Genomic DNA, 18,196 nt, shown 5'->3' with positions numbered 1-18,196 from the left:
ACTGTAAAAATGACACTGGCAGTGAAAGAGTTCTCTTTATTGGAGAGGGAGGGGTTAAGTGTGTCCCTAGGGGTGTGCTTCTAACTGTGATTGGATGTGGCTACTGGTGTAAGAACAGAGATCAACGGTCCTACATAGCAGAACCGTCTGATCTCCATTCTTACACAGGGGAGAATGACAGGTGGCTGTGTTTACATTAGCCGCCTGCCTTTCTCCCGCTCTAACGGACAATCGCGAGTGCCCGGTGGACATCGGGTCTGCTGGGCACACGCGCGCGCGGGGGGGGGTTCGTGACGGCGCGGGAGCGCGCCTCCGGCGGTGCGCGCTCGCTCCCTAGAGCCTCACAGGCTAGCGACGTAGACCTACGTCGCTTTGCCTGTGAGGGGCTGACTGCCGACGTAAATCGGCGTTAGGCAGTCGGCAAGTGGTTAAGGCTGTTGTGCGGAAGTGACGTTTGACATTGCTTCGGCCCTCTAAGCCCGTGGTCCTCCACTCCGATCCTCAGGGCCCACTAACAGGCCAGATTTTAAGTATTACCTTGGGGAGATGCAGACTAGAGTACTGCAATCACTGAGCAGCAAATGATATCACCTGGGATGTATTTCAGTTATCTTGCAAATCTGGCCTGTTATGGCGCTTTTCCACTGCATGGAACCGTACCGGCTCGGCACGCTTTTGTGCTTTTCCACTGCGGTACCGCATGGTATAGTGTCGGAACGGTTCGGTACGGTACGGTATAGGTTTGCTTTTCCACTGCATGGAACGGAACGGTACGGTGCGGTACCGCTCTGAAAAAACAGTACCTACTCGATTGTGGTTCCAACAGGTACCAAACTGGTACCATATCCCACAATCCTTTGCATGCAGTCACTACTAGCCACTGATTGGTCAGAGAATCACACCCACCCCGTTGTTATCCCACCCACTTAACTTTAGTACTACTTTAGTGGAAAAGCAAACCTATACCGTACCGAACCGTTCCGACACTATACCATGCGGTACCGCAGTGGAAAAGCAAACCGGGCCGAGTAGAGCCGAGCCGGTACTTGCAGTGGAAAAGTGCCATTAGTGGGCCCTGTAGGCCAGGGTTGAGGACCACTGCTCTAAGCAACTCGGGGGGGATTGGATAGTTTTCCCCCCTACCTACGGCTCCAGAAAGTGGCAGGAGGGGGGTGGGCACCTCTTCCGCCGCCCATAAAAGTGTATCTGCTGCCATAACTCCGGTATTTAACATCAAAGTAGCGATGTAAATACACTGTGGGCGGTCCGGAAGTGGATAACATTTGATTTTGGAATGAATGGACTTTACCAAAAGAAAACCGCATACGTTGTTACGGTTGTTAGAAATTTATTAATTCGAGATAACTTGTCCATCCCACTCCTTCGAATTTTCTCATCACTGCGGCCGAAAAGGAATGTGGAGTTGACCCCATAAAACAAAATAATACATTTTCTTTCTTTTTTTAATTTCTTTTTATTGAAAGGTTTTCATAGCACAAATAAAGTGGAAAACTGTATAAAAGATACAAAAGGGAGGGAGCAAAGCTCGGTACATTATAGAATATCTATAACAAAGTTTTATATTTGAGTTTACAAATGTACAGTGAGTAGTAGTATAGTGTAATGACATTAGGTAAAACATCGTAGCTACAATTGGGGTAATAGGAAGGGGAACAAAGGAAAGGGGAAGCAGTGGACACATATAATAGCTTAACGATGTCTAATATTTTATCCTATCAGGGTAACTTCTTCTTTTTTTATTTATTTTTTTAATAACCGTTCTCATAACAGGCCAGTTCAGGCATTCCTCCCCTACATGTAAAAATCTTTTTTTTTTTTTTTTTTTTTGCTACAAAATTACCAAGAATCTCCAAAAAAATAAAAATAAATAAAAAAAAATATATATATTAGGGCTGCCACGACTCGTCGACTACAAAAAATCGTCGACGTGCGGAAAATGTGTCGACGCGTCAACGCGTGACGTCACACGCCGCCGCCCGCCGCGCCGCTTGAAGCATTGCCGGCCGGGTGAAATTCCCCCGCCGGGCTCCGTCGGAGACGAGAGGTTAGCGCTGACCGTCTCCAGCACCCCTGTACTCCCTGTACTGCCACAGCTTCTGCCGCAACACGCATTCGCCATCCTCCCCCCCGATCACCCAGCTACTTAGACATGTCACATTTGCGGCGCTACACCGGCTTGTAATGGTCTGTACTAGGTGGGAGGGCTTACTGGGGGGTCTGCACTGGAAGGGGGGCTTACTAAGTGGTCTGTACAGTACAGACCACTTAGTAAGCCCCCTTCCCAGTACAGACCCCCCAGTAAAAGCCCTCCCACCCAGTACAGACCCCTTAGTAAGCTCCCCTCCCAGTGCAGACCCCTCAGTAAGCCCTCCCACCTAGTACAGACTGTACTAGGTGGGAGGGCTTACTGAGGGGTCTGCACTGGGAGGGGGGCTTACTAAGGGGTCTGTACTAGGTTGGAGGGCTTACTGAGGGGTCTGTACTAGTGTACTGGGAGGGGGGCTTACTAAGTGGTCTGTACAGTACAGACCACTTAGTAAGCCCCCCTTCCAGTGCAGACCCCTCAGTAAGCCCTCCCACCCAGTACAGACCACTTAGTAACCCCCCCCTCCCAGTACAGACCACTTAGTAAGCCCCCCCCTCCCAGTGCAGACCCCTCAGTAAGCCCTGTACTAGGTGGGAGGGCTTACTGAGGGGTCTGCACTGGGAGGGGGGCTTACTAAGTGGTCTGTACTGGGTGGGAGGGCTTACTGAGGGGTCTGTACTGGGAGGGGGGCTTAGTAAGTGGTCTGTACTAGGTGGGAGGGCTTACTGAGGGGTCTGTACTGGGGGGGGGGGCTTAGTAAGTGGTATGTACTAGGTGGGAGGGCTTACTGAGGGGTCTGTACTGGGAGGGGGGGCTTAGTAAGTGGTCTGTACTAGGTGGGAGGGCTTACTGAGGGGTCTGTACTGGGAGGGGGGCTTACTAAGTGGTCTGTACTGGGTGGGAGGGCTTACTGTGGGGGTCTGTAGTGGGAGGGGGGCTTACTGAGGGGTCTGTAGTGGGAGGGGGGCTTACTGAGGGGTCTGTATTAATTACAGGATTAATTAGCTAATCAAAAAAACACTAAATTAAGCAAAAAAACAAAAAATTTAAATAATCGTTAGATTAGTCGACTAATCGTAAAAATAATCGATAGATTAGTCGACAGACAAATTAATCGTTAGTTGCAGCCCTAATATATATATATATATTATAATATAATAATTTTTTATATATATATATATATATATTTCATGAACTAGCCTATTTTTATTTTATTTTTTTGTATAATGTAAACGATAGGACATCGAGTAAACAGATACCTACCATGTCACGTTTTAAAATTGCACATACTCATGGGATGGCACCAAACTTTGGTACTTAAAAATCTCCATAGGCAACGCTTTAAAAATTTTTACGGGTTACCAGTTTAAAGTTACAGAGGAGGTCTTGTGCTAGAATTATTGCTCTCGCGCTAAGGTTCGTGGCGATACCTCACATGTGTGGTTTTATTGTAATTTACATATGCGGGCACAACCAAAATGAAAAATTAAAGCGCCCTGTCCCCTCGTGCTCACACGCAGAAGTGAACACACTTCTGCGTGTGAGCACGAGGGGGCAGGGCGCTTTAATTTTTAATTATTTTTTTTTTTGATTGTTTTTATTCCTATTACTGTACAAGGAATGTAAACATCCCTTGTATTAGGACTATGGCATGACAAGTCCTCTGTATGGAGAGATCTGGGGTCTAGAAGTCCCCACATCTCTCCTCTATGCTGGAAAGCCTAAAATAAAAAAAAAAAAAATCGATCTGTTTCCCAACAAAAAAAAAAGGCAGTGTTTACATCTGCCGGGTCTGGAAGTGACGTTATAACGTCACGCCCCGCCTCTGAAGGTCATAGAGATGGCCGCCGCCCACTGATTTTATTCTCTGGCTCGCTGATCGCACGGGCGAGCTGGTAGAGATGCTTCCAAATTTCAGCTGCCGAAACATATCGGCCGAAAATGGTGTTGTCGGCGTTTGGCCAAAAAAAAAAAAGTGCCGATTTAATGGTGGTGATATTCACATTTTTTTAAAGAATCGGTATCGGTTGCAAACTTACTGATTATTGGCCCTCCCTTTGCTGCAGCGACCATCTTTTTTGGGCCTGCTATGATTTTATTGGCCCTGGTAGAAGAAGCCAAGACTCAGGTTTGCGGTGCACTGCAGGCCCAGTGCGCAGAGGCGTGCGACATGACGTCATTGCGTATGTTGCTTCTTCACGTACTGGGCCTGCAAATGTTCTGACTGAGTCCTGGCTTCTTCTACCTGGATAGGGCAAAGACTGCCGCCTCCCTCGCTGCGGACCGTGCACACCAGAGAACGGTGGAACTGAACCAGAGAGGACACGCCAGCCAGCCGTCCTCCCACAGCAGGGTGCCAACCAACTTTAACCACTTAAGGACCCAATGGTTTTACCCCCCCTAATGACCAGGCCATTTTTTGTGATACAGCACTGTGTTACCTTAGGGGACAATTTCGCGGTCGTACGATGCTGTACCCAAAAAAAATTGATGTCCTTTTTTTCCCACAAATAGGGCTTTCTTTTGGTGGTATTTGATCTGATTTTCATTTTTCGCGCTATAAACAAAAAAAGAGCGACAATTCTGCTATAAAACATACCCAATAAAAAAAAATGTTTTGATAATTTTGGGCCAATATGTATTCTGCTACATATTTTTTGGTAAAAAAAAATTCCCAATAAGTGTATATTGATTGATTTGCGCAAAAGTTATTGCGTCTACAAAACTAGGGGAAAGATTTATTTGTCATTTTTTTATTTATTTATTTTTTACTAGTAATGGCGGTGATCTGCGATTTTTAGCGGGACTGCGGTGGACAGATCGGACACCTAACTGACATTTTTGGGGGGACCAGTGACATTACTACAGTAATCAGTGCTAAAAATATGCACTGTCACTGTAATAAAGACACTGTCAGGGAAGGAGTTACCACCAGGGGCGATCAAAGGGTTAAGTGTGTCCCTAGGGGGTGTTTTCTAACTGTGTGGGGGGATGGACTCACATTGTTCTGTCCAGGTGGCTAGATAATTAATTAGTTAAGGTTAATTTTGTTTCTGTATACAATTTCATGTGCATAGGATAATGTAATCAGGCAACCCCTGACCGGTGTGGTAATCTGATCAGGAGGGGGAGGACCATGCTGTATATAAATTCTGTGTGACTGTTCAATAAAGAGTGATTCCAGTACAAGCTAAGTTGTTAGCTAGCTTTGTATGAGGGCGGCTGGGAAAATCTGGTATATATGTTCGTGACTGCAAGGAAGCCGTATACTAATGGAAGACCACAACTACAGTATGGGTCGGTGGTTCTGTTACACAAGGTCCATAAAGAGATGGATGAGTGGGTTTGGGGCCAGTACTGGCTTGCTTACATCTGAAGAAACAAAGTGACAAAATACTCCTCGCTTCCAGTTTCTTGGAGGCCATGGAGATCGGGAAAGTTCCAGTCCTCCCATCACCTCTCTATGGTCAACCAGGGGAACTGCTGCATGCAGTCCTGGGCTCCCCGGTGGGACCACTTCTTCAGACCACTTCAACCTCGCGACGTATAAGTACGTTAGCCAGGGACTGAAGTGGTTAAAGTATGTGATGCCTCACCCTGTAAAACAACTCTGTTTAACCACTTCCCGCCCGCCATATAACAGAATGATGGCCGCAAAGTGATTAAACTATCCTGGCTGGCCGCCATGACGTCCAGCAGGAAGAGCAGCGAATGCGCGCCCACGGGGGCGCGCATCGTGGCACTTTGTGATTACGCGTGTCTCTGGGACTCAGCCCATCCCTGATCAGGGTAAACCGCCAATGTGATTGGCTGTTTGGATACAGCCGATCATGTTGTAATCACAGCCGGTCACAAATCAAAACATAGCCGTTACACAGGCCCGCCAGCAGTGACCACTTCTGGGTCTGTCACACAGGCCTGCCAGCAGTGACCACATCTGGATTTGTCACACAGGCCTGCCATCAGTGACCACTTCTGGGTCTGTCACACAGGCCCGCCATCAGTGACCACTTCTGAATCTGTCACACAGGCCCGCCAGCAGTGACCACTTCTGAATCTGTCACACAGGCCCGCCATCAGTGACCACTTCTGGATCTGTCACACAGACCCGCCAGCAGTGACCACTTCTGGATCTGTCACACAGGCCCGCCATCAGTGACCACTTCTGGATCTGTCACACAGGCCCGCCATCAGTGACCACTTCTGGATCTGTCACACAGACCCGCCATCAGTGACCACTTCTGGATCTGTCACACAGGCCCGCCATCAGTGACCACTTCTGGATCTGTCACACAGGCCCGCCATCAGTGACCACTTCTGGATCTGTCACACAGGCCCGCCATCAGTGACCACTTCTGGATCTGTCACACAGGCCCGCCATCAGTGACCACTTCTGGATCTGTCACACAGACCCGCCAGCAGTGACCACTTCTGAATCTGTCACACAGGCCCGCCATCAGTGACCACTTCTGGATCTGTCACACAGGCCCGCCATCAGTGACCACTTCTGGGTCTGTCACACAGGCCCGCCATCAGTGACCACTTCTGGGTCTGTCACACAGGCCCGCCATCAGTGGCCACATCTGGGTCTGTCACACAGGCCCGCCATCAGTGACCTGTCACATAGTACTGCCATCAGTAATAATGTACACTAATTTGGGCTAATTTTACCAAAGATATGCAGCATTATAAAGTTTGGCCCATATTTTATGAAGAAAAATTACTTATTGGTAAAATTTTATAATATAAACTAAAAAAAAAAGTGTTTTTTTTTTTTTTTTTTCAAAATGTTCGCTCTTTTTTTTGCCTATATCGCAAAAAATAAAAAACCCAGCGGTGATTAAATACCACCAAAAGAAATCTCTATTTGTGTGAAAAAAATAATGAAAACTTTGGGTACATATGAGACTAGCATGCAACAAAAAAACTAAAGAAAATTCATCGTATAATCTGATCGTGTGTACGAGGCTTTAGTATGGATGTGCCATATCCTGTTTATCTATGGAACTAAAGTATAGGGAAATCTCCCCAATGGGGAAACAAATGGCAAAAAATAAATTGTGAAGGGTGTTCTAACCTTCCCTTACTCTATCCTAAAGGTTTGCCTATAGTCCTACTTTAAGAGTTCCTTGTTCTGAATAATTTTTGGATTTGACCTACTTTGTTTCTGTATTGAATAAACTTTTCTTTCTCTTTTATAGCAATAAACCAGAGGCAGTGGAGATGACCTTTGCAGGTAATGATTTTTGTCACCTTTTTTTTTTTTTTTTTGGGTTAGGGGAGCTACAATGCTTCAATTCTCGCTTGAGATAGTTTGACAAGACTATCAAGGGGCAACATATTGGAGTCAGTGGGGCAGTGTAGAGGGGTCAGCAGGGGAGTGTACCGGGCAGTCAGCAGGGAGGAGGACAGGGGTCAGCACAGCAGAGGATAAAGAGGTCAGCAGAGCGGTGTAGCGGGCGGTCAGCACAGCAGAGGATAAGAGGTCGGCAGGGTGGTGTAGCGGTCAGCCAGCAGGGCGAAGGACGGCTCCGCACAGCAGAGGATAAGAGGTTGGCAGGGCAGTGTAGCGGGCAGCCAGCAGGGCGGAGGACAGGGGTCAGCAAAGCCGAGGATAAGAGGTCGGCAGGGCGGTGTAGCGGGCAGCTAGCAGGGCGGAGGACAGGGGGCAGCACAGCAGAGGATAAGAGGTCGGCAGGGCGGTGTAGCGGGCAGCCAGCAGGGCGAAGGACAGGGGTCAGCACAGCAGAGGATAAGAGGTCGGCAGGGCGGAGGACAGGGGTCAGCAAAGCCGTGGATAAGAGGTTGGCAGGGCGGTGTAGCGGGCAGTCAGCAGGGCGTTGGACAGGGGTCAGCACAGCAGAGGATAAGAGGTTGGCAGGGCGGTGTAGCGGGCAGCCAGCAGGGCGGAGGACAGGGGTCAGCAGAGCAGAGGATAAGAGGTCGGCAGGGCGGTGTAGTGGGCAGTCAGCAGGGTGGAGGATAAGAGGTCGGCAGGGCGGTGTAGTGGGCAGTCAGCAGGGTGGAGGATAAGAGGTCGGCAGGGCAGTGTAGCGGGCAGCCAGCAGGGCGGAGGACATTGGTCAGCACAGCAGAGGATAAGAGGTCGGCAGGGCAGTGTAGCGGGCAGCCAGCAGGGCGGAGGACATTGGTCAGCACAGCAGAGGATAAGTGGTTGGCAGGGCAGTGTAGCGGGCAACCAGCAGGGCGGAGGACATTGGTCAGCACAGCAGAGGATAAGCGGTCGGCAGGGCAGTGTAGTGGGCAGCCAGCTGGGCGGAGGACAGGGGTCAGCACCGCAGAGGATGAGAGGTCAGGAGGGCAGTGTAATAGGCAGCCGGCAGGGTACAGGGGCCTAGAGGCCATCCTGTCTCGGCATTCATTCCTCCTCAGTCAAAAAAAAACAATTCTGCACACTCACCTTGTAAGCATAAATTTTGTCAGCAAGCCAAAGTTCTCCCCAAGCAAAAATGCTAAAATCTCCCAGCTCAAATCTCACCTTAATCCCCCCTCTTAGCACAAATCTCCCTCTCCAAAAAACCTACGTCGGTTGCGCACGGGAAAATCTTTTCCGTAGTTAGTAAACGCGATAACTTTTGTGCAAACCAATCAAAATACGCTTATTGCGATTTTTTTTTTTTTTTTTTTTTTTAAACCAAAAATATGTAGCAGAAAAATTGGCCTACAGTGTTAAATTTTGATTTTTCCTTTTTTTTTTTTTTTTGAGAATGTCATATAGCAGAATGTGAATAATAATTTTTTTTTTTTTTTCGAAATTGTCGCTCTTTTTTTGTTTATAGCGAAAAATATAAAAATCGCAGAGGTGATCAAATACCACCAAAAGAAAGCTCTATTTGTGGGACGAAAAGGACGTCAATTTTATTTAGGTACAGCGTCGCACGACTACGCAGTTGCAAAATAGGGCCTGGTCAGAAAGGGGGCAAATCCTTCCGGGGCTAAAGTGGTTAAAGAGGGTAAATCTTCTGGAACTGAATAAAAATAAATCAAAGCTTTAGAATGACTTTAAGCTCTCATGCTCAGGGATCAGTAAATGCGATGTATGGATGCAGCTCATTGTAAAGCTTCCGCATTTCATTCTGCTGTCAGGAGAGCTTCTGCGCTGTTCTGGGTAAAAATAGCTGTGACTTTTCCAGGTTGGAGAACCTGCAGAGCTTTTCATCACTACAAATAATGCAGCTTTTTAAATGGGGATATGCCAGCAAACTGCACTCCATCCTAGGGGGGAGGGGGGTTGGTCTTCGTAATAAACAGATTTCTTGTGGGATGTTTGGATGGAGCGTGAGTCACTCACTGTGTGCTCAGATCTAGGAACAGTCCGTGTCAGCAGATTTATTTCTTATTTTATTTTTTGTCTTTCTACATTTTAGTACGGTAATCCTTTTTATTGCAGTCATATGGTCCAATGTTTCTGCATCTGTAAATCATCAAACACTGAATGAGACTGGAGATGCATCGGGTCCTTTCCTTCTTAACCACTTCAGCCAATATTTGTAGCTGTGGACCTAATTTATTTTTTGCTGAAGGAGCCTGGAGCTCCTCTTTAACCAGTTCTGGACCGGAAGGATTTATCCCCCTAATAACCAGTCAATTTTTTGCGATTCGTCACTGCGTTACTTTAACCACTTTACCACCGGAGGATTTTGCTGTCTTACGTCCAGGCCACTTTTTGCGATTCGGCACTGTGCGACTTTAACTGACAATTGCGCGGTCGTGCGACGACGTACCCAAACGAAATTTACGTACTTTTTTTCCCCACAAACAGAGCTTTCTTTTGTTGGTATTTGATCACCTGTGTGATTTTTACTTTTTGCGCTATAAACAAAAAAATGAGCGTAAATTTTGAAAAAATAACAATATTTTTCACATTTTTTTATATGAAATTCCCCTTCAAAAAAATGTAAAAATCTAAATTTTATTCCATTTTTGGCCAATTTGTTTTCTGCTACATATGTTTGGTAAAATAAAATCGCAATAAGCGTATTTTAATTGGTTTGCGCAAAAGTTATTGCGTTTACTAACTAAGGGAAAGATTTCTGTCATTTTGTTTTTTTTTTTTTTTGCGGGACTGCGACATTGCGGCGGACAGATCGGACCCTTGACTGACATTTTTGACCCTTGTGGGGTTACCAGTGACATTACTACAGTAATCAGTGCTATACATATGCTCTGTTTCCGTAAAAATGACACGGAAGGGGTTAATTTTTATTGGAGAGGGAGGGGTTAATGTATGCCTGGTGCTTACTAAAGTGTGTGGGGGGAGGAGACTGAGAGACACAGGGACAGATCGCAGGTTGAGCTATGCTGAACCCTGCAATCTGACCCTGCCTGTCACTTAAGAGATCCGCCCGCGTTGTTTACACAAGTGGGCGGATCTCCAGACTCGATTCCCCTACGATCGGGGAAGAGCGGCGGTGATCACCGCCGCTCCTCCCCTGGCCCGACTCCCACTGTGACTGAATAGGTCTACGTCGTCAGACGTTATTGAGCCACTTTGCCGCAGTAGAGGCTCAGTGGAGCAGTGGTAAAGTGGTTACTGCGGAGTTCTGGCCTCAAAATCGATTTTGGGCCATCCGCTTGCTGAGTGTCACCTGAAAAAAAAATGGATGCTCCCGTTTTTTTTTTTTTTTTCACTTACCTTGTTCTAGAAGAAAATATACTCACCTTCCTTCCACTTCCTCCCTCTGCGGCCGCGGCCTGCGCCGCCTCTTCCGGTTTGCGATGATTCCTGGGAGCTGAACATCATCGCTCTCAGGAATCAATGCGCCTGCACCGGCCCCGCTCGTCACTTCCGGGGCAGTTGCGTCATTCCCTGCTAAACAGCTTCTAGGCATGCCCAGAAGCTGTGCAGGGATGACATGCCCACAACGGAAGTGACGAGCGGGGCCGGTGCAGGGCATTCTAGGACTCCGACCTCACCAAAGAGGACGCTCCGGCTTCAGCTGCCCACACCTGAGATGGCAGCGCTGTAGAAGAACTGTTCAAGGTAATTATTTCTTCTAAAAGGTAAGTGCGACCCGGGACAGTACAGAGGCTATCCATTGTGGAATGTACTAGCCCTCACTGTCCCCGGGGGATTTATATCTAAATTTCACCACCGAGGCCGGAACTCCACTTAACGGACAATTGCGCGGTCGTGCTACTCTGTACCCAAATACAATTGATGTCCTTTTTTTTTTCCCTCCACAAATAGAGATTTCTTTTGGTGGTATTTGATCACCTCTGCGATTTTTAGATTATGCACTATAAACAAAAAAAGAGCCACAATTTTGAAAAAAAAGCCATATTTTTTTACTTTCTGCTATAAAACATTCCCAACAAAAAAAAATTATTTTTTGATCAGTTTAGGCCAATTTGTAATCGGCTACATATTTTTGGTAAAAAATAATCCCAAAAACGTATTTCCATTTAATGAAAGACTATTGGAAAACATGTTACTGGTAAGTCTAACTTGAATTCATAATTGGTTTGCGCAAACGTTATAGCGTTTACAAACTACGGGATTGATTTTTGGACTTTTTATTTTTTATCAGTAACGGCGGGGATCAGCAATTTTTTTTTTTGGTATGTTGATTGGTTTGCGGAAAAGTTATCGTGTCTACAAACTAGGGGATAGATTTGTCATTTTTATTTTATATATTTTTTTAACTAGTAATGGCGGCGATCTGCGATTTTTAGCGGGACTGCGACATTGCGGCGGACGGATCGGACCCCTAATTGACATTTTTGACACTTTGAGGACCAGTGACACTAATACAGTAATCGGTGCTAAATAATATGCACTGTTACTGTAATAATGACACTGGCAGGGAAGGGGTTAATACTGGGGGTGATCAAAGGGGTTAAATGTATGCCTAAAGTGCTGTGTGGGGGAAGGGCTCTGTAACAGGCAGAGAGAGATCGGGGTTGTAGCTTAGCTGAAACTGCTGATCTCTCCCTGCCTGTGTGACAGAAGATGCGCCCGCTTTGTTTACATAAGCAGGCGGGTCTTCAGTCAGTTTCCCTGATGATCGCGAGAGGGCAGCCGCAATCGCCGCCGCTCCTTCTACGGTCCGCCTCCCGCTGTGTCTAAACACACAGGGAGCACAGCCCTGGTGGCGTGAGTGCTCGGCCGAAACGTCGTGCATGAAATCACATAGTACTCTGTGATTTTTGCGCAGCCGAGCCGCCCTACCGCAGTAATACTACGGCGGGCGGTCGGCAAGAGGTTAAAGCAGAATGTTACTTTTTGTAAACGTTACTTTTTGTAAACGTTACTTTTTGTACAGGAAGGGGTCATCCCCAAACTGTTCCCACAAAGTTGGGAGCATGAAATTGTCCAAAATGTCTTGGTATGCTGACGCCTTAAACTGGATACACACTATACAACTTTTGTGGTTAGATTTCCTTCAGATTTACCTTTTTCTATGTAGTGCAAGGGCCTGACTGACTGCATACAAATTGAAAGTGTTTAGATTTAACCTCATATTATATGGTTTTAAAAAATATAAAGACAATTGTATAGTGTGTATGGCCCATTATTGCCCCTTTCACACATACGGACCGATTATTTCATCAGTTCAGTCACGTCAAAATGGGTCTGGTTTTCATCTTTCTTTTTTTTTTTTTTTACGCCCACTACCAATGCAAAAACGGACCGTTTGCCAGTTTACATTTCTTTTTCGGCCGATCCTTTTTTTTTTTTTTTTTTTTAAACGGAAGAAAAATAGGGCTTTCATCCTTTCAAAAAACTGGATATTGACAGAAGCAGATGAAAACAGACGATCATCCGTTTTTTCCATAGCAATGCATTGATGTCCATTTTTTCATCCATCAATGGATGGATGAAAAACGGACAAACCGTCTGTATGTGTGAAAGGGGCCTTAAGATTTCCCTTCACTAGAACTAGGGGGCCAAAACCAACCCCTGAAAAACAACCCCACACCATCATCCTCCCTCCACCAAATTATTTGGACCAATGCACAAAGCAAGGTCCATAAAGACATGGATGAGCGAGTTTGGGGTGGAGGAACTTGACTGGCCTGCACAGAGTCCTGACCTCAATCGGATAGAACACCTTTGGGATGAATTAGAGCCGAGACTGCGAGCCAGGCCTCTTTCTTTTTTTTTTTTTTTTCTCTCGTCCGACATCAGTGCCTGACCTCCCAAATGCGATTCTGGAAGAACGGTGAAACATTCCCATAGACACTCCTAAACCTTGTGGACAGCCTTCCCAGAAGAGTTGAAGCTGTTATAGCTGCAAAGGGTGGGCCAACTCAATATTGAACCCTACAGACTAAGACTGGGATGCCATTAAAGTTCATGTGTGTGTAAAGGCAGGCGTCCCAATACTTTTGGTAATATAATGTATCTTCCTATTGAATTACTAATGCTAGCAGTATAAGGATTAAAAATAATTTTATGTTCATTGAGAGAATCAAGTTCTGCTTAAAAGAAATGCCTACAATGTCCATTGATGGTAGCCATGGTCCTGGCCTTCATGCACACGATCTGTTTTTGCTTCTTTTGTTTGCAAATGAAGCCTAATCTGTGTTTTTTTTTTTTTTTTTTTTTCCCCCTCAGACTTCGATGGCGTTCTGTATCGCATCTCCAACCCCAATGGTGACAAGGGGAAATTGAGGATTAGTATCGTATTGAAGTTCTACAAAGAGCTGCAGGATCATGGAGCTGACGATGTGAGACTTTCCTCTATGTATTAAGGATTCTTCCTCAGGACTCCGGTGGCTTTGATTTAGAGGCTGGCTGGAACATAAGGAGGAGCTTCAGTCGGGTGTGAAAATTTTAAGTCAACCACTACAAAAACTGTAGCTGCTGACTTTTAATAAACAGACACTCACCTGTCCCAGGATCCAGCGCTGTCCTCACCCAAGCCGGTTTCTATATCGGTCTTCGGTCCCCAGCACTGACCTCTTAACTGTGGGCAGCCAAGCTGTGACTCTTTGCGGCTTCACAGGTGGCTGCTCACTGCAGCGAACCACACTGCGATTTATGAATGGTCCCGCAGGGTTCTGGGACTTGTGATGTGTTTCAGAAGTCTGCGATCAGGGAGGAAGGGGGAGGAGAACAACTTCAGGCTCACAGTAGTAACTTGGGATATGTATTTGGTAGAGGTGCACCAAATTAAAATTTTGGTGCCAAAACAGAAAATGCACTTGGCTGAAAACCAAAAATCATTTAAAAAAATAAATAAAAATTATATATATATTTTATTTTTTTTAAATATATTTTTATTGAAAATTATCAAAAGAAACGTACAGAAAGTTACAGTAAATAGCATTGTATTATATTTGACTTTTTAATTAATATAAATTGAAACCAATATTAATTTGTCGGCCATTATAGCGCAAAAAAAAAAAGCTTAGTAAAAATGTATCCATTTAAATTCTACGTACAGGTATGTCTGTGTCTTTTATATTGGTTTGTTGCGCTTCCGTTGTGGTGTTACCACTTTAAGACCGGAAGATTCCCCCCCCCCCCTTAATGACCAGGCCCTATTTTGAGCTTCGGCACTGCGTTACTTTAACGGACAATTGCGTGGTCGTGTGACACTGTACCCAAATAAAATCGACGTCCTTTTTTCCCCACAAATAGAGCTTTCTTTTGGTGGTATTTGATCACCTGTGCGATTTTTTTATTTTTTTTTTTTTTTTTTTTTTTTTTTGCGCTATAAACAAAAAAAGAGCGACAATTCTGAAAAAAAAAAAAAAACAATATTTTTTACATTCTGCTATAGAACAGTCCCAAAAAAAATTTTAAAAATCAAAATTTTTTATCATTTTAGGCCAATTTGTTTTCTGCTACATATTTTTGGTAAAATAAATCGCAATAAGCGTATTTAATTGGTTTGCGCAAAAGTTATCACGTTTTACTAACTATGAGCAAGATTTATGTAATTTGTATTGTGTTTTTTTTTTTTTTTTTTTTTTTTTTTTTTAATCCTAGTAATGGCGATCTACATTTCCTTTTTTTTTTTTTTTTTTTTTTTTTTTTGTGGGATTGCGGTGGACAGATCGGACCCCTAACTGACATTTTTTACATTTTTGGGGGTACCAGTGACATCACTACAGTAATCAGTGCTAAAAATATGCACTGTTACTGTAATAATGACACTGGCAGGGAAGGAGTTAACAGTGTGGGTGATGAAGGGGTTAAATGTGTACCTAGGGGCGTGTTTCTAACTTTATGGGGCGGGGCTTGTGAAATGATCATAGAGACCTGTGATCCTATATAGAAGGATCACAGGAGCTCTGTGATCATTTCAGAGAGAACGATCTGATGTGTTTACAACAGCCGACCGTTCTTCTCTCTCAGCAGGGAGCGATCGCAGGTGTCAGGCCGCAATCGGAGCCGCCTACCCGTGCATCGGCTTACCCACTGACGAGCGGGAGCGCGCCGACGGCGGCGTGCACTCGCCCCCTAGCTGCCTGCGCGCAACCAACGTATAACTACGGCGGGTGGTCGTAAAGTGGTTAAAAAAAATATTTATATTTTTAAATAGCATGGTTTTATATGACTTTTTAATTTAATATAAATTTAAGTTGATATGAATTTGTTGGCCATTATTGGCACCTTTAGCGCAAAAAAAGCTTAAGCGAAATGTATCCATTTAAATTCTATGTAGCGGTATGTCTTCATAGTGGTCCGTTGCGCTTCCGTTGTGTTAAAAATCCTGCTTGTTGCTCTTCCCTTTTGTGCTGTTAAATCCTGCTTGTTGCATTTTGGGTCATTTAAAAAAATGAACTTCCCTGTTTGAAATGCATTGAAAATGCAGCAAGAACTCATCAATAACGCCCCCGGTGTTTTTTCGGTGTCGGCAGCCTTATAACACCATTTTTGGCCGATATGTTTTGGTAGGCGAAATTTGGGTGCTTCTCTAGTATTGGGGGAATAATGGGTTGTAGTTGGCCTCATGAGCGGTGCAGTAGTTGTGTTGGTGACTGGAGACGGAGTTGTTGAAGGATCCCTGGATAGGAAAATATCTGCGATTAGAGGAGACGCTCAGACATCTGGATGTGATTGTCTACAGAGAGCAGAGAACTGCCATTGTTTTCTATTATTTATAGATCTGTGCGCCTCTCCAGTCTGAGAAACAGATGTTATTCTAAAAGCGGATCGGTCATTCACAGACACTGAAAGCTTTTTTGTCACTTCACTTAACCACGTCAATACCGAGCACTCTCACCCCCCCCCCCCCCTTCCTGCCCAGGCCAATTTACAGCTCTCAGCGCTTTCACACTTTGAATGACAATTACACGGTCATGCAATGCTGTACCCATATGAAATTAATATTTTTTTTTTTCTGCAAAAATAGAGCTTTCTTTTGGTGATACTTACTGGTGATCCACCGATATCGTTTTTTTGTTGCCAATACCGATATTTTGGCCAATGCATATCAGTACTGGTTGATATTTTTCTACTTTTTTTTTTTTTTCCATCACTTGATAGGTACTCTTGTGGAGGGATCTGGGGATCAAATACCACCAAAAGAAAGCTCTATTTGTTGGGAAACAAAGAACTTTTATTTTCGTACAGTGTCGCATGACCGCGCAATTTTCCATTAAAGTAACGCAGTGCCGAATCGCAAAAAATTGCCTGATCATTAAAGGGGCAAATCCCTTCCAGTCCAGAACTGGTTAAAGAGGAGCTCCAGGCTCCTTCAGAAAAAAAAAAAGTCCACAGCTACCGGTACAAATACTGTAGCCACTGACTTTTTAATATTGGAACACTTACCTGTCCACGAATCCAGCTTCACCCCAGCTGATTTTTCAGTCAGCTCTCGGGTGCTGCCGCCACCATTTCCTGTAAGAGAAACCAGCAGTGAAGCCTTTTGGCTTCACAGCCGCTTCCCTATTGCGCTTTGTGAATGACCCGGCGGCGGAAAGGAGGATGGGGGGGGGGGGGGGGGGTTCGGCGAACTTCCAGGTGACTCCACTGCGGCGAAGTCAGCCACGAGTGGGAGCGGGTACCCGCCCCCCTCTCCCCTCGGAAAGGGTGCCAAATGTGGCAGTAGAGAGGAGGGCAGACAAGGGGAGTTTCCCCATTTGGGTGGAGCTCTGCTTTAACAAGTTCCCACCAAGGCCAATTCTGACATTTTCTCCCCTACTTGTAAATATCATTATTATTTATTTATTTTTGCTAAAAAAATTACTCAGAACCCCCAAACATATAATGTTTTATTTAGCAGAGACCCTAGAGAAAAAACTAGTGGTCATTGCAATTTTAAAGGAATACTCGCGCAGCGATTTTTTTATTTTTTTTTCAAATGCAATTTTTTGGGAAAACATAATATATAGCCCAATTTTTTTTAATGTTACGCTGAGTAAATAGATGCCTAACATGTCACCCTTCAAAATTGCGCACACTCCTGGAATGGTGCTAAACTACAGTAATTAAATCTCCATAGGCGACGCTTTAAAAATCTCTACTGGTTACCAGTTTAGAGTTACAGAGGAGGTCTAGCGCTAGAAGTATTGCTCTCGATATAACATTTGCACCAATAACTCACATGTGTGGTGCGATCATCATTTACATATGCAGGTGCGGACAGTGTATGTGTGAGCTTTTGCGTGTCAGCATGAGGGGATGTGACTGACAAGAACATAGAATTCCTCTCCGAAAATGTTTTGGATATAAATGTAAAATTGGAAACTTATCCGTCAGGGATGCCTACGCATGAAAACATTGTTTGCGACACACATGTTACATGTCTCCGTGTACGCCGGAGTGAGGACAATATGTGCAGCACCAGACCTCCTTCATAACACTAAACTGATGACCTATAAGGGACTTTTAGTGTGGCCTATAGAAAATACAGAGTCCTGAAGTGTGTCGCCATTTCACGGGTGCACGAAAATTTAAGGCTTGACATGTTGGGTAACTATTTACTCAGTGCAACCTCGTCTTTTTATATTTTACAAAAAAAATGAAGTAGTTTATGGGTTTGTGTGCCCCAAAATTAACTTTAGTGTATTTTTTATTGAAACGTGGAGTCTCTTATGGGCCATACACACTATAAGATTTTCTGAAGACTTTTTCCTTCAGACTTACCAAAACCATATAATATGAGGTCA

At 44.9% G+C, this 18,196-nt stretch overlaps 1 protein-coding gene across 1 annotated transcript in view; it reads left to right on the top strand.

Moving 5' to 3' along the window:
* ARPC2 (actin related protein 2/3 complex subunit 2) overlaps nt 1-18,196 on the top strand; it is a 69,717-nt gene that overhangs the window by 10,246 nt on the left and 41,275 nt on the right. Inside the window, exons 2-3 of the mRNA XM_082260257.1 lie at nt 7,309-7,343; nt 13,689-13,801. Coding sequence (XP_082116383.1) covers nt 7,309-7,343; nt 13,689-13,801 — 148 coding nt within the window. The remainder of the gene's footprint in view (nt 1-7,308; nt 7,344-13,688; nt 13,802-18,196) is intronic.

The sequence above is a fragment of the Pelophylax lessonae genome (assembly GCF_965119305.1).
Source record: "Pelophylax lessonae genome assembly, chromosome: 6".
Taxonomy (NCBI): Eukaryota; Metazoa; Chordata; class Amphibia; order Anura; family Ranidae; genus Pelophylax; species Pelophylax lessonae.
Note: the sequence above shows the minus strand (reverse complement) of the source record. Positions and strands in the feature narration are given on the sequence as shown.